Source organism: Argentina anserina, chromosome 1 (assembly GCF_933775445.1).
Source record: "Argentina anserina chromosome 1, drPotAnse1.1, whole genome shotgun sequence".
Taxonomy (NCBI): Eukaryota; Viridiplantae; Streptophyta; class Magnoliopsida; order Rosales; family Rosaceae; genus Argentina; species Argentina anserina.
Genome location: NC_065872.1, coordinates 1,686,563 through 1,699,666, shown reverse-complemented (window position 1 = coordinate 1,699,666; position 13,104 = coordinate 1,686,563). Strand labels below are relative to the sequence as shown.

Here is a 13,104-nt window from a genome sequence, read left to right as displayed (position 1 = left end):
GACTGGATTAGGATCCGGAACTGATTCGAAGACGGTGAGGGCGTAGGAGAGGCCGCCGCCGTGTTGCGAAAGGGCGCAGAAGTGGATGAGCTTGCTGAGAGCGAAGTGGGTGTTGTGGAGGCCGGTTTTGATGAGGTGGGTGTGGGCTTGTTTGAGGGCTTGGATGGATTTGGATTTGGAGAGGAGAGTGAGAGAGGGGTGGGATTGGAGGAGAGAGTAGGGAGGATCGGAGTCGGGGAGGATGTGAAGAGTGGACGGCGATGCGGTGAGTAACGAAGACGATGATGATGACGAAATTGAAAGCGAAAACGCCATGGTTGGAGCTCTGTGGTGCAGAGCTGAGCTTAGTGAGGATAAGAGTGACGCTGACGGTTTGAAATACGGTTGGTAGTTATTTTACCCGCCAAAATTAATCCATTTAAAGGCGGGCTGGTCCAGACTGTGTAAGCCCACGTTGACGCCAAGCCCACTGAAAACCTAGTTCGCTTTTGGTTTTTTTTTTTTTCCATTTTTTCTCTGGCGAGAGTTTCTATTTACACATCCAAAATAACTAAGTGTATCTCCATTGCTTATTACATATCTAAAGTGGTTGAGTATACCTCCAATAAATATTGATATTTACACGTGAGTTCAAAAGTCAAATAGAAAAAAAAAAGGTCTACTTATTAGTCATTTCGAAGGTGCAAATAGAACTCTCCTTCTCGAGCTCACGTCTCGTCTCTCATCTCTTTCCAGCGGATTGTGGCAGCCTTCCGCCTAACCCAGGCGTTTGTGACATGAACTAGTTCGAATTTACTGAGGGTGTGTGTGTGTCTATATATATGTGTTTGTGAGAAACTGGACCATGCTATCTGGTTTTGTTCATCAGTGAAAATATAGCTATCTAGGAAACCAAAGCATGCAGAACTCGATGAGACTAATGATCTAGTGGAGTATGGCATCAAGTTATTTAACAGAAACATCACTCGTACTTGGAACATTCTACACGAAAAGAAAGCAATGGAGTTTCGTCTTCAGCTAGCTTCAGCAATTAACGTAGGTTCATGTAAAGTAAACCTAGCTATAGCAAATTATTTGGGAACTTTGACGATCGGCTAAGTTCAAAAGAATGATCAGCGATTCATGGTGATAGCTCGAGTTCAACATCATTAACTGTTAAATAGGATCCTGGGTTTCCGTTGCCTATAATACAAGCAATCCCTCGTATAGTGGTTGATTAGTACCTAGTGATTATATTGTAATAACCCGAAAAATTCATATCTAATTTCCAATGAGTTCATGGATATTATTAAGTTGGTCATTGTCCAAATTTTATTAGCCGAGAATGAAAACGAAAGGGTTTGAAATATTAATTGTTCGGAAACGTTCAATTTAACGAGTCTAAGAGTTGACTTTTGACTCATTGGGATTCTTAGGAAACTTCTTACATGAAAGTCGTAGAGCTCGTCGATACGAATTAGTGTACACGTGGCACGCCTAAATCGGAGTTCATATGAAAAAGTTACGAATCAAAAGATATTTAGATATTTTGGAAAATAGTATAAATAGGGGAATTAAAGAGAAAAATAGGAGAAAAATCAGAAATTCAGATCGGTACTGTTCACGGGTACTGTTCACCCATAAAAAAAATCCGGAAATTTCTCTCTCGAGCAACCGACTTTGGGCCGCCGAATCTCCGCCGTCCGGCCACCATAGAGCGGCGCACCGGTCACGTTTGAAAGGTTGCTGCATCCCCTGTCGATTGTTGGTAGCGTCACCCGCCATCTCGCCGCCGTCTAGGAGCGGTGAAGCCCGGAAGTTCTTCCGAAAAAGCATATTTCGCCGAATTTCAACTCGTCGGATCTCCTTCCTCCGGCAACCAATCGGTACGATTATTGTTTAATTTTGAAGGTCTCATTCCATACTACAAACTCTCCAAAGGATTTAACCCCAATCGTTGTGTGCTAAGAGAATCGAAGAAAAGAAATTCTAGGTTTTTTAATTGGGGCTTTTCGGTTCTTGTTAAATTGAAGTGTTTAGGCTCATAATTAGACTTTGTGGTGAACTAGGAAGTTGTTAGGAATGTCATTTATATTGTGGTGGTGAAATTTGATGATGATTGGTGACGGTCGGTGAACAGTGACACCGCATGAATAGTACTATGAATAGTGTTCTGTAACAGTAAATGTGAACAGTGTTTTGGTAAAACAGTAACAACGAACAGTGACATGACAAACAGTACATGTGAACAATGTTTTGGTAAAAACGGCAACTGTGAACAGTGTTTTAGTAAAAACTGTGATTAGTACAACATGAACAGTGTCTGTGAACAATGTTTTATGAACAACATTTAGTTGTACTAAAATCGTCACATGGTATTTGAAGTATCATTTTCTAAGCATTTATCATGCTATTAGGTGACTGACGAAACAAGTGAAGAAATTACTTTCAGTGTCGTGGAAGTTGCACGCAGGAAAGAATGTGAGTAAAATCTCACATATTTACGAATCTACCCTTACGGTGATTTCAAGATTTTTGCAAGAGTTTTAAATATTGAAATACGACATGTATATGATATAGTAGAATATATATTTGTATAAATGGTAAATAAGTACATATATATATATATAGGTTGTTATATTATATACTGTCATGAATTCATTGTGAATATGTCATTTCGATGACGAGAATTATATATGGAGCATGTGATTTAATTTGTACAATATGAGGTGTGATTATTGTACGAGGTTTTAACATGGTGTTTATTAAACGTTTTGTCTTCGGACGTGTTTATGAAATATGACATGTATATGATATAGCGGATTATATATATATTGTATAAATGGTAAATAGGTACATATATATAATTTGCTATATAATATACTGTTATGATTTTATCGTGATGATGTCATTTTGATGACGATATTTATATATCGAGCATGTGATTTTGATTTGTACAATATGAGGCGTGATTATTGTACGTGATTTTAACATGGAGATTGTTAAAAATGTTGATTTGTCTTCGGGCTTGATTTTTGTACAATATGAGGTGTGATTATTGTATGTGATTTTAACATGGAGATTGTTAAAATGTTGATTTGTCTTCGGACTTGATTTTTGTACAATATGAGGTGTGATTATTGTACGTGATTGGCATGTCGAAACCTAGCCTTTGGCCGGGCGAAAGTTATGATATAGTTAGAGCTCTAGTATGTCTGCCGGAATACTGCATGTGAGGTAACAGGTGGTTATCGGTTCATGAGTACTCATATTTTTGGATGTTGGGTAGCAGGAGGTTGCCTAATATCGGCGGTGTACTACGTGAGGGGTAACAGATGTGTACCAGCGTTCATTAGTACCCGTATTATAAATGTATTTAGGTAACCAGAAGGGTTGCCCGATTTCTCATGAGGACTTTCGTTTTCATATTTTGGACAACCAGACGGGCCGTCCATCCACTCATGAGTGCATTTATATTTGATGTTTTTGTGGATTTCCGTATATATTGATATACAAGTTTTATTGTTGTTTTTACTCATACGAGCTGTAAAGCTTACCGGGTTTGTGTTTACAATCCCGGTGCACCAATTCGATTGTGTAGTGGATACTCCGCAGGTGTGGATTAGCGGGAATTGACGGACCGCTCAGAGGACTTGAAGATATTTAGTTCCAGCTTGTGTGAGGATTTTGTGCGACTTTCTTGTGAGGATTATACATTTCCATTTGTTATAATGTCGAATTATAATTTGGTTTGTAATAATCGGTTTGACTTAGTTGTATTTTAAACTCAGAGATAATCCGCTGTGGCATTTTAAATGATTTCGATTCATTGAGATTGTTTTGGTGTTTCACGACTTTGGAATTTTGAGTTTTTATACTCGAAATTTTGAGGTCGTTACATATAAGCATTCAAAATTTGATTCCAGAATTGACACCAAGAAAAAGATGGCATTCACGAGCAATTTCATTTCCATGGTTTCAATCCACCAAAGAATAAGGATAGGATAACGAAAACGAGAATTGGGAGGAAATAATGATGTGTTGTCAACTTGTCATTGTTAACATATGGTCATGCCTGTTCAAACAGCTTTTGTCAATCAAATTAAGACATTGAAAGAAATTCAGATATTGGGTGATTAAGGTTTCCAGCTAGTGCCATCTATCTGGAGAAAGAGAAATACATATCAATCCACATCTGATAATGTTATTAATCACAATAATACGAGTGCAAGACATGAGTATATTCAAAAATTCGAAAGGCACGGCTATTTTCTGTTCGCTATGGCTGTAGGTTTGGGAATTGGGATGTGGAGTCTGTGGAGGATTCTCCAAAACCAAAAGTGTATATTATTGAAGGGAGATGGCCTCATCCCATCTTCCTTTTGAGAATAGTCATGTATGGACAATAAGGATTGAAGGGGCACTGTCTACGGTTTTATAAATCATGGTGGAATATTCACCATGTCTGGTGAAAATGTGGCGATTAGGATTCTCTCTTATCAAATCGGAGGTCAACACGCAAGCATCTTCGTGCCACCTCAGCTTATATGTACTCTGTGTGTCATTGACATGTCAGCAAATGTGTGCAACCATATAGCTAATGCCATGGTCACTTGGACACAGGGCATGCATATGTATGCATGCATGAATGAATCTGTTACTGGAGCACTATATTCTGGTTCTTGAAGAAGCTTTGTGATGGGTTTACAAGTTCAAATATGCTTCTTCTTCTTCTTCCTTTTATCATTCTGATGGGAGGTAGATAGGGTTGCTGACCCCAGTTGACATTAAAAAGATATGCTTCACCCAAACAGTCTTCTGCTGCAGAATGAACAAAGGTTCTCTTTGGGAGGCCTCACATTGATACCTGCAAGAGCAAACTAATGCCCACATAGAGCGAAAACACATCCCTTCAGCCAAGACAGAAGCTAATTCCGGCAAACATAACATGACCTGTAGAATAGGTGGTATAAAATAAAAGCTATTCACTGGCTAAGAAAAAGGCACAGACTAGATGAAAGTTGCATGCATGCAGAGTTATATTGCAGTTACTCAATGAAAAAATCTAGATGGCCAGATCTTACTTATTATGTGGCACTTTTGTGATATACCAGGTTCCCCAGCTCATTCTGCATAACCAGCGTCGGTCCGCCGCGATGCTTATTCCAATTAAACTTACTGAAAGTTTGAAAGCATTTCTTTTTCCTTAAAGAGAGTAGAACTGCATGGAAGGCTAAGATTTGCTACCCCGTACCCACAGTATTTGCTTTCTTCACTCCAAGATTGATCTCCAAACACGTGGTCCATCACCACCTGATAGAGGACCCAGTTAGTCACCTCACAAATCACATTTGAGTTTGTACAAAGGCGGACTTGAGGTATCACCCACACCGGTTTGATCCTCACTGCAAACATGCCTAGTTGGTTAATGATTTGTAAATTCTCCTACGGAAATTCATACATGAGGATTGTGTGAAAGATACATGTCCGTCGTAAGTCCTTCAGAATTGAGATTGTGAGTTTACCCTGACGATGATGGTGTAGCATAACCAACCTCTCATCTAAACTTTTGTATCCAAAAAAAAGAACATATACATTAACAGTTTATACAAATGAATATTTGTGTATACACTAAGGAAATATTAGTTAGAAGCCAATGGAAAAGGAACACCGAGTGAGGGCTTCTTACTACTTTTCAAATTCATTGCTCTCTAAATATCATCAACGAAAGTTCTTATTCCCACAAATAAAAGTTCTTTTTCTCTATCTTGTATGAAATGAGTTTCACATGAGTCTTACAACATATTCATCGAAAGTTCTAAATCCATATGATATGAAGTAAATAATTGGATGATTAGCAACAATTTATACATTGATGGCTAAAGGTAGCTAACCAAGCAATGTGATATGAATCTTCGAATGGCATTGAATTATTGTTAAAAGGCAAAAAGCAACCTAGACAAGGTTAGAAGAATTTGGTAATGGATGTGCATTTAGAGGAATTGATTCTCAGCGAGTAAAACTAGTAGAAAAGTTCCTCTCTACCTCCAGTTAACATGACCCACATCTGCATGAACTACTCAGGGAAGGTGTATGCAGAAACTGGAAGTGAAGCACTGAGAAGCAATCTTGGCGTGTGATGTGTGTGTTCATGTAAACATTAATATCAACTCCCCACGAGAAATCAAATGTTAATTAGAGATGTGAAAGGAGAAAAAAGCTAACTCTGCAGGACCATATCTTCCTAGTAATTGATGTATAGAGTTACACAACGGTGATCCCATAAACCAAATAATATCTTCCGATCACAGCGGTGGCAATCATGCGGTGTTAGTCGCTCAATAGATGATCATACAATAACTGATGTAACAAGTACAGGTTAAGCAATACAGAAGGGTGATCAGATAACTTACACAATCAGATTGTACGTAGTCCTTTTGACATAAAACATAAACAGGGAAGATATATTCTATGGGCCTCTTTCAACTTTCAAGTAGCGGCTTCCCCTCATAACACCTTCATACTGACAAGAAGAATAATAGTTTCAAGTGTTTTTTTGGCAATAATGCATGAAGAATAATGTAAAGATAAGGCAGGGGTAGGGGTCAGATGTGGATTTTATTGGGAAAAATTATGCGTATGCATGAACTCAACTGGCTAGTTCTGCCCACCACCTTTAGAAACCCACTTGCCATACTGCTCTTCTAACTCTCAACAGTAGTGAAAGAAACTGAATTTACTAGTTGAGTAAAGACTCCTCAAATATACATGAAGGAACAATCTTAAGGAATCATCTATGCATATTTAGGAAAACCTATATGCAGAAAGCCAGAGAATAAAACCAGAACATCCATGGCCCCCACACATCTAGCCTTGAACAAGTACTATATAAACATCCCAACCCGAACAACAAGAACAACTCATCGACAAAGTAGTATTCTTCTACAGCAGGCGCAGTTCAACCAGAGCTACTACATCCCCAATTCTTTTGTATTCGAAGTCCTTACAATCCTCAGGTGAGCTCTACCTCTTTCCTTCTGCTTTCTGTTCTCGAATTCAGATCATTCCCTTTGTTTGAAAGTCCTAAAGCGGTTAATGTTATATATGAAAATAAAATAAAAATAAGACCCGAGCGCTGCAGAAAATATTTCATCCCTCAAAGAACTGATGAGTTAGCAGAATTAGCATCCCTACCGTATACGAAATACTGTTTTAGTTCTTTCGTGGCTACCTCAGCGATCACAGAAGCAATACATCTTCTCTGGTTTACCTAGATGATCTGATGAAGCCTCTCAATAGACTGCTAATCACATAAAATGAAAATTTTAAAAATGTTGGCTTATCACATGCTAACTCTCTTATTCATTGCATACACATGAAGAATGAGCTGGGCAGGAGGAGACTGGATGTGTGGTGCATGCCAGCACACGAACTTTAAAAAGCGGGAAGCATGTCAACTTTGTGGGTATCCTAAGTATGGTGGCCCTGATCCCTCGACATATGCATGCAACAGAACAGAAGTATTGGCAGGGGACTGGTTTTGCAATTGTGGAGCTCACAACTATGCACAGAGACCAAATTGCTTTAGATGTGCTGCATTTAGAAATGACTACGGTGGTGGGTACAACATGATGGCTTCCGGAGGCTGTGGATCTGATGGCAGTGCACCACCAGGATGGAAAGCTGGTGACTGGATTTGCACTAGGTAACTTACATCTAGAAATTGATAATATTTCAAAATTAACTTTTTTTTTTCAATATTAACTGGCATGCATATTCTATTAGATAATATAGAACCTAGAGCTAGACTAGAAGTTAGCAGTTCCTACTGAAACTGCATATTGCAAAACAGCTAGCCCCATTGTTTCACCATATTTTGCTACAGCTATAGCATTATCCTTCTTTAACTTCAATATTACATTTCACTCAAATAATATGTACTTCTAGTTCTATAAAATGCTGTCATTTCTCTTCAGTTTCCTAATTGTTATGGCATTTTCATTGTGCACAGAGTTGGATGTGGAGTGCACAATTATGCTAACCGACAGGAATGTTTTAAATGCAAAACTCCAAAGGACTACGGTATGTACTAGTTTTCAAAATTCATTAGTTTCCCAACACAACTAAGTGACTCAGATTATGATTGTAAATGTTGCTTGGTCGCAGGTCTGTAATGCATAATCAGATGCTGATGTTTAAGGAAATGAGGTGCAGAAGACTCCAACATCTCGGATCCGTTCTTAAATCTGTCAATTAAATTCCCCCCCCCCCCAAAAAAAAAACACTTTTCTTCTGAGATAAATAAGATTAGGTTGATCGTGGTTGAAGGCACATTTTCTCAATCATACAACTGTATCAGGGAGGGGTTCTGATTATGTTGCAAGGTGCAACTGAACTAGGATTTCTCTTCTACTCTCTGTGTTTTACATTAATGGAGTTACTTAGTTTTTTGCAACTTCTATCAACTTTCACTCAGGGTTTGTGTGTGTGGGTGGGGAACATACAGAATTGATAATTCAAGACTACTTTACGACATGGTCAACCCACGTAGAGGTTACAAAGATCAACAGAAAATTGAAGTTGGACCGTTAACTAGAGTTCTAGATTCAAAACAACAAGAAAATAGCCCAGAAAAGGAAAACAGATATTGGATTCGAAGAATCTCTGAGTTGTTCTCTTTATATGACAGAGCCTTCTGACACTGCAATAATTTACAATCCCTTTAAGCATCAAATATCCGAGCAACCAATAATTATGCAGATAAGAACCAGATGCTGAGCTTGAGCGCTTCAATAAAGCATAGATGCATATATCAGAAGTTCAAAGCAAGTCAAAATCAACTTTTCCCTCCATATCTCTTGCATTTCATTTGATGGCAAACAAAGCACACAAACTCACCCTAAACTGAACATCATGGGCAATAGCTAGAAAAGAGGAGTTATCATTGGATTCTAACACCATAATGCCCTTTCTAAATTTGGATAAAAGTTTCAACTCCCAACTAGGGCCTAAAACTTCATGAGCATATTAGTTTTCAGGTTCCCTTCATTGACCTCTAAATCAACAGAGCTATATACCACTGTCAAATGGAGCTCATCAAAATAGTATGGTTTGTTTCCCCGGCCTACATCTTATTACTTAGCTTATGTAAGATTCTGGGTGCAACAAGTATAACTCATCATCAAGTAGAACTGATCAAATGTCAATTAAGTGTTCCAACAGAGCCTAACGAGTACATGCAAAAGGGAGATCGAACACATGATATAGAAATAAGTAAACTTTAGAAGTGATCAAACAAATGAGTTAGTGGGATTTAATTATTTAAATCAAATGTTTTCTGGGATCAGTCGCAATAATGCATACATGTTAACGGAAGAAGTTGGTAAACGAACCTGCTACGTGGAGTCGTGGAGGAGGAGAACGCCGGAGCCGAGATCGGAGACCGATGAAAAAGTGGCGCGGAGGTGGAGGCAGTACGTACAGGTGATCGGAGAGAGTTCATCTGCAAAGGAACCTGGGACTTATCTATCGTTCTGTTACTCTCTCCTATATCTCAATTGCTTGAAGCAACGATGTGCCGTCAAATTGGGTTTCTATGGCATTATGCTTCTTGTAATTATATAAGGTTTTCAGCCAGTCATCGCATAGAACATCGAAGCTTGTTGTCGACTGATTATATGCCATTTAAGGCCCAAACCATTGTTTTGAGTTGAAACGGGTTGTGGTTTTATATTTGAGGATATGATACAGAACAATGCAGCAGAAAATGTCTTTCAACTTTGAAGGAAACATAGAACAAATTTTCTTTCTGTTCTGATCAAAGAAACGAACAATATGAAAAATTAAATAAGAGAAGTGAAATCTTTGCTTCAAGTCCATCAAACATACAAACTTTCATAACTCTTTCTCATTAATTATATGAACTAAGGGCATGTTTGTTTGGTACATGGGCTACTACCAAACATGAGACTCTGCTGAGCCTGCTAGAGGAGTCCCAAAAACGAGAAAAACTGGTATTACACAGCAACCCCAAAAACCTTATGGCTATCGAAGCCCAAATCTCGTTCTTCTTCTTTTATCTTTTACGCAGAACTCTTCTTCTTCTTCTCGTCGTCTCCCATCACCGCCTCCCATCAAGTCTCTCACTGTCACCCATCAAGTCCATCTCTTTCTTCAATCCGGTGATGCTCGGATTTCTTTGTGCGCGCCGAAAAACTTGGATTCTCAGCTCCCTCTCGACTTTCTCCCATGGCCCTGCCGTGATTCACCACTCCCAGATTGTCCAAACACAGCTGATTTCTCACCCCTTGCTAAGAGCTTCTCTAGTGACACTCGTGGCCGCCACTACTACAACACCGCCTGCCAGCTAGGCTCAGCATGCGGCGTCCCTATGGCATGCGATACTCCCCTCCAGGGCCGGCCCTGACATTTTAAGTGCTATAGGCGACATAAAATTTTGGGCCCCTTAAATAAAAAAACAATCTTCTTCAACTAACATATGATAAAGAAAATTGAAAAAAAAAGAACAATTATCACTATGACTTAACAATATAATTTCTTAGTTCAAATAAAAATCTTACAATTACAAAAAAAAAACAGTACCTGATTATTGAAAAATGACTCTTCTTGCATTTTTTGCTGCAAAAGTTTCAATTAAGCTTGAATAATCAAGCTTGTGAGCCAAATCTTTTTCAATTGACAACAAAGCTAGACCGTTCAATCTTTCATGTGACATAGTTGACCGAAGATAGGATTTGATCAACTTTAATTTTGAAAAACTTCTCTCAGCAGAGGCAACAATAACATGTATGGTTAGTAGAATTCTGTAAGCAACCCAAGCATTTGGGTAACACTCATCCCTTTGCTTCAAATAGTTCAATACATCAACTGCCCTCTTTGCTTCTTTTGGTATAGCTCTTCTTAAGTAGTTCAATTCATCGAATAAGTCACTTCCATTAACATCAGAGACATCACCATCTGTTAACAATTTTTCAAGATTCATACAATAGTCCCTCAAACTATTATTATCTACATATTTCAATTTCTCCAACTTGAATAAAAATCCAAAATCTTCTTCATATTTCTTAAATTGCTCAAACCTACTTTGAAGTGAAGAAAATGCTTGATCAATTGTACAAAGAAAGTAACTGACCTTGAATGATTCTAACGCTGATGGTGTCACCTCATCTTCACTATCACTTTCATCAAAATGCCTTTTTTTTCGAGTATTTCTTTTTTCACGAAATGCAACTTCAATTTCCATCTCACTTGCAATTTCTTTAGCTATAACTAAGGCCTCATCAAATCCAGTTTCTCTGTACTTTTGGATAAATGACATAAGTTTCTCCAATTCTTCAATAGCAACATCAATATGCATGTCTTCAGTTTGGAGAAATTTACTCACAATATTGATAGCATGCAACAAATCATACCAAATAACCATCCCCAACAAGAATTCAAAATCCATTTCATATGTTGCCATGCATTGAGCAGTAGACCTTGTTTTAGAATCATCACCATCTTTTTCCAAGCACTTTAAAGCATCTCTTATTTTAGGAGCTTGATATCTAAATGCTTTCACACTATCAACACGACTCTCCCATCGTGTTTCAGACAATGGTTTAAGACTGAGCCCATCCACATAATCCCTAAAAACATGCCATCGCTTTGTCGAAGATGAGAAGAATGAATATATCTGTTGTACCACTCCGAAAAAATAATCAGCTTTAGGATTACAGTTAACCATATCACATATTGCAAGGTTCAAGCTATGACAACCACAAGGTGTAAAAAATGCTCTAGAATTTACCTCTAGAAGTCTACTCTGAACACCCTTGTGCTTTCCTCTCATGTTAGATCCGTTGTCATATCCTTGTCCTCGTATATCACCAATATTAAGTGTATGACTGTCAAGTGCATTTGTAAGCTCATTAAATAGTCCAAGTCCTGTTGTATCATTCACCTTCAAAAATCCCAAAAAGAATTCTCTCACCACAATAGGACTTGCTGTAACATCTACACATCGGCCAATAAGAGACATTTGCTCCTCATGAATAGCATCTGGAGTGCAATCAAGTATAACAGAAAAATACTTTGCTTCTTTAATAGTTGCAACAATAGAAGCTTTCACCTCATTTGCTAGGAGCTGAATCATTTCGTTTTGGATCTTGTGACTCAAGTAATGGTAATGAGTTTCTTTCTTCAAAACACGTCTAACATGTTCATGCATCACTGGATCAAACTCAGAGATCATCTCAATCACTTGTAAAAAACTCCATTGTTCTCTTCACACAGTTTCTCATTATTCCCACGAAATGGCAAATTATTTTTGGCAAGACTTTTCACAACTGCTAGGATCCTCAGTAGTACTTGTCTCCAATGCTCTATCTCCTTCTTGATTTGTTCTTCCAACCCCTGATCAATTGTTGCATTCTTTTTCAATCTTATTTCCAATTCAATCCAGCTAGTAAAGCAACTGAGGTGATGCTTATTTCTTTCATGGCTTGCAAGTCTTGCCCTAACATTTTTCCAATCATTCAGTCCTTCATTACCAAGTTGGCCCAACAAAGTCTTGTTATGATCTTTCCTGAACAATTTGCAACAAAAACAAAATACCTTGTCCAAAGAAATCGAGTACACCAACCACCTCATGTTCTTCTTTTCACCATTAGGTAAGACACGATAATAATGATTAGAACTAAAACGTCTCCCCTTGTGATCATCTGGATAGGTGAAATTACTTTCTCTTTTAGGACCTCTTTCAACTATAAAATCTCTGGAATTATGTTCCATCTTCTCCCAATTTCCTAGATCATCAATATCGAATGAGAAATCAAATGTTGCACTTGAACCATGTTGATCATCTTCCTCTTGCATATCAATATTTTCACCTGCATCTTCCATATCACTATTACCTCTTGCATCTTGTTGAACATGTTCAGTATAATTTCTTTCTTCCTCTTGCATATTAATATCATCACATGCATCTTGTTGATCATCTTCAGCTATAACTATTTGTTCCTCATTCTCTAAAAGATTTGGCTTGTCCATGTTACCACTACCATCAACATTCTCATTCTGATTGTTCTCATGCTCAGTCTCATTGTTCTCCTGCTCATTCTCATT

The 13,104-nt window shown here is 38.1% G+C and overlaps 2 protein-coding genes across 3 annotated transcripts; one reads left to right on the top strand and one right to left on the bottom strand.

The window, feature by feature from the left end:
• Positions 1–6,712: 6,712 nt before the first annotated feature.
• Positions 6,713–8,416, top strand: LOC126795572 (RNA-binding protein involved in heterochromatin assembly dri1). 2 transcript variants are annotated; one of them, XM_050522393.1, is made up of 4 exons: positions 6,713–6,995; positions 7,361–7,684; positions 7,991–8,061; positions 8,146–8,416. In XM_050522393.1, the coding sequence occupies exons 1-4, from the start codon at positions 6,832–6,834 to the stop codon at positions 8,151–8,153; spliced, it is 567 nt and encodes a 188-aa protein (XP_050378350.1). In that variant the 5' UTR covers positions 6,713–6,831; the 3' UTR covers positions 8,154–8,416. The 2 variants fall into 2 exon arrangements, with proteins under 2 accessions (XP_050378350.1, XP_050378344.1); XM_050522387.1 differs by having other exon boundaries at positions 7,991–8,416.
• Positions 8,417–10,585: 2,169 nt separating this feature from the next.
• LOC126792872 (uncharacterized) lies at positions 10,586–12,232 on the bottom strand. Its single transcript, XM_050519374.1, has one exon. It carries the CDS (start codon positions 12,230–12,232, stop codon positions 10,586–10,588), a length of 1,647 nt encoding a protein of 548 aa, XP_050375331.1.
• Positions 12,233–13,104: the final 872 nt, after the last annotated feature.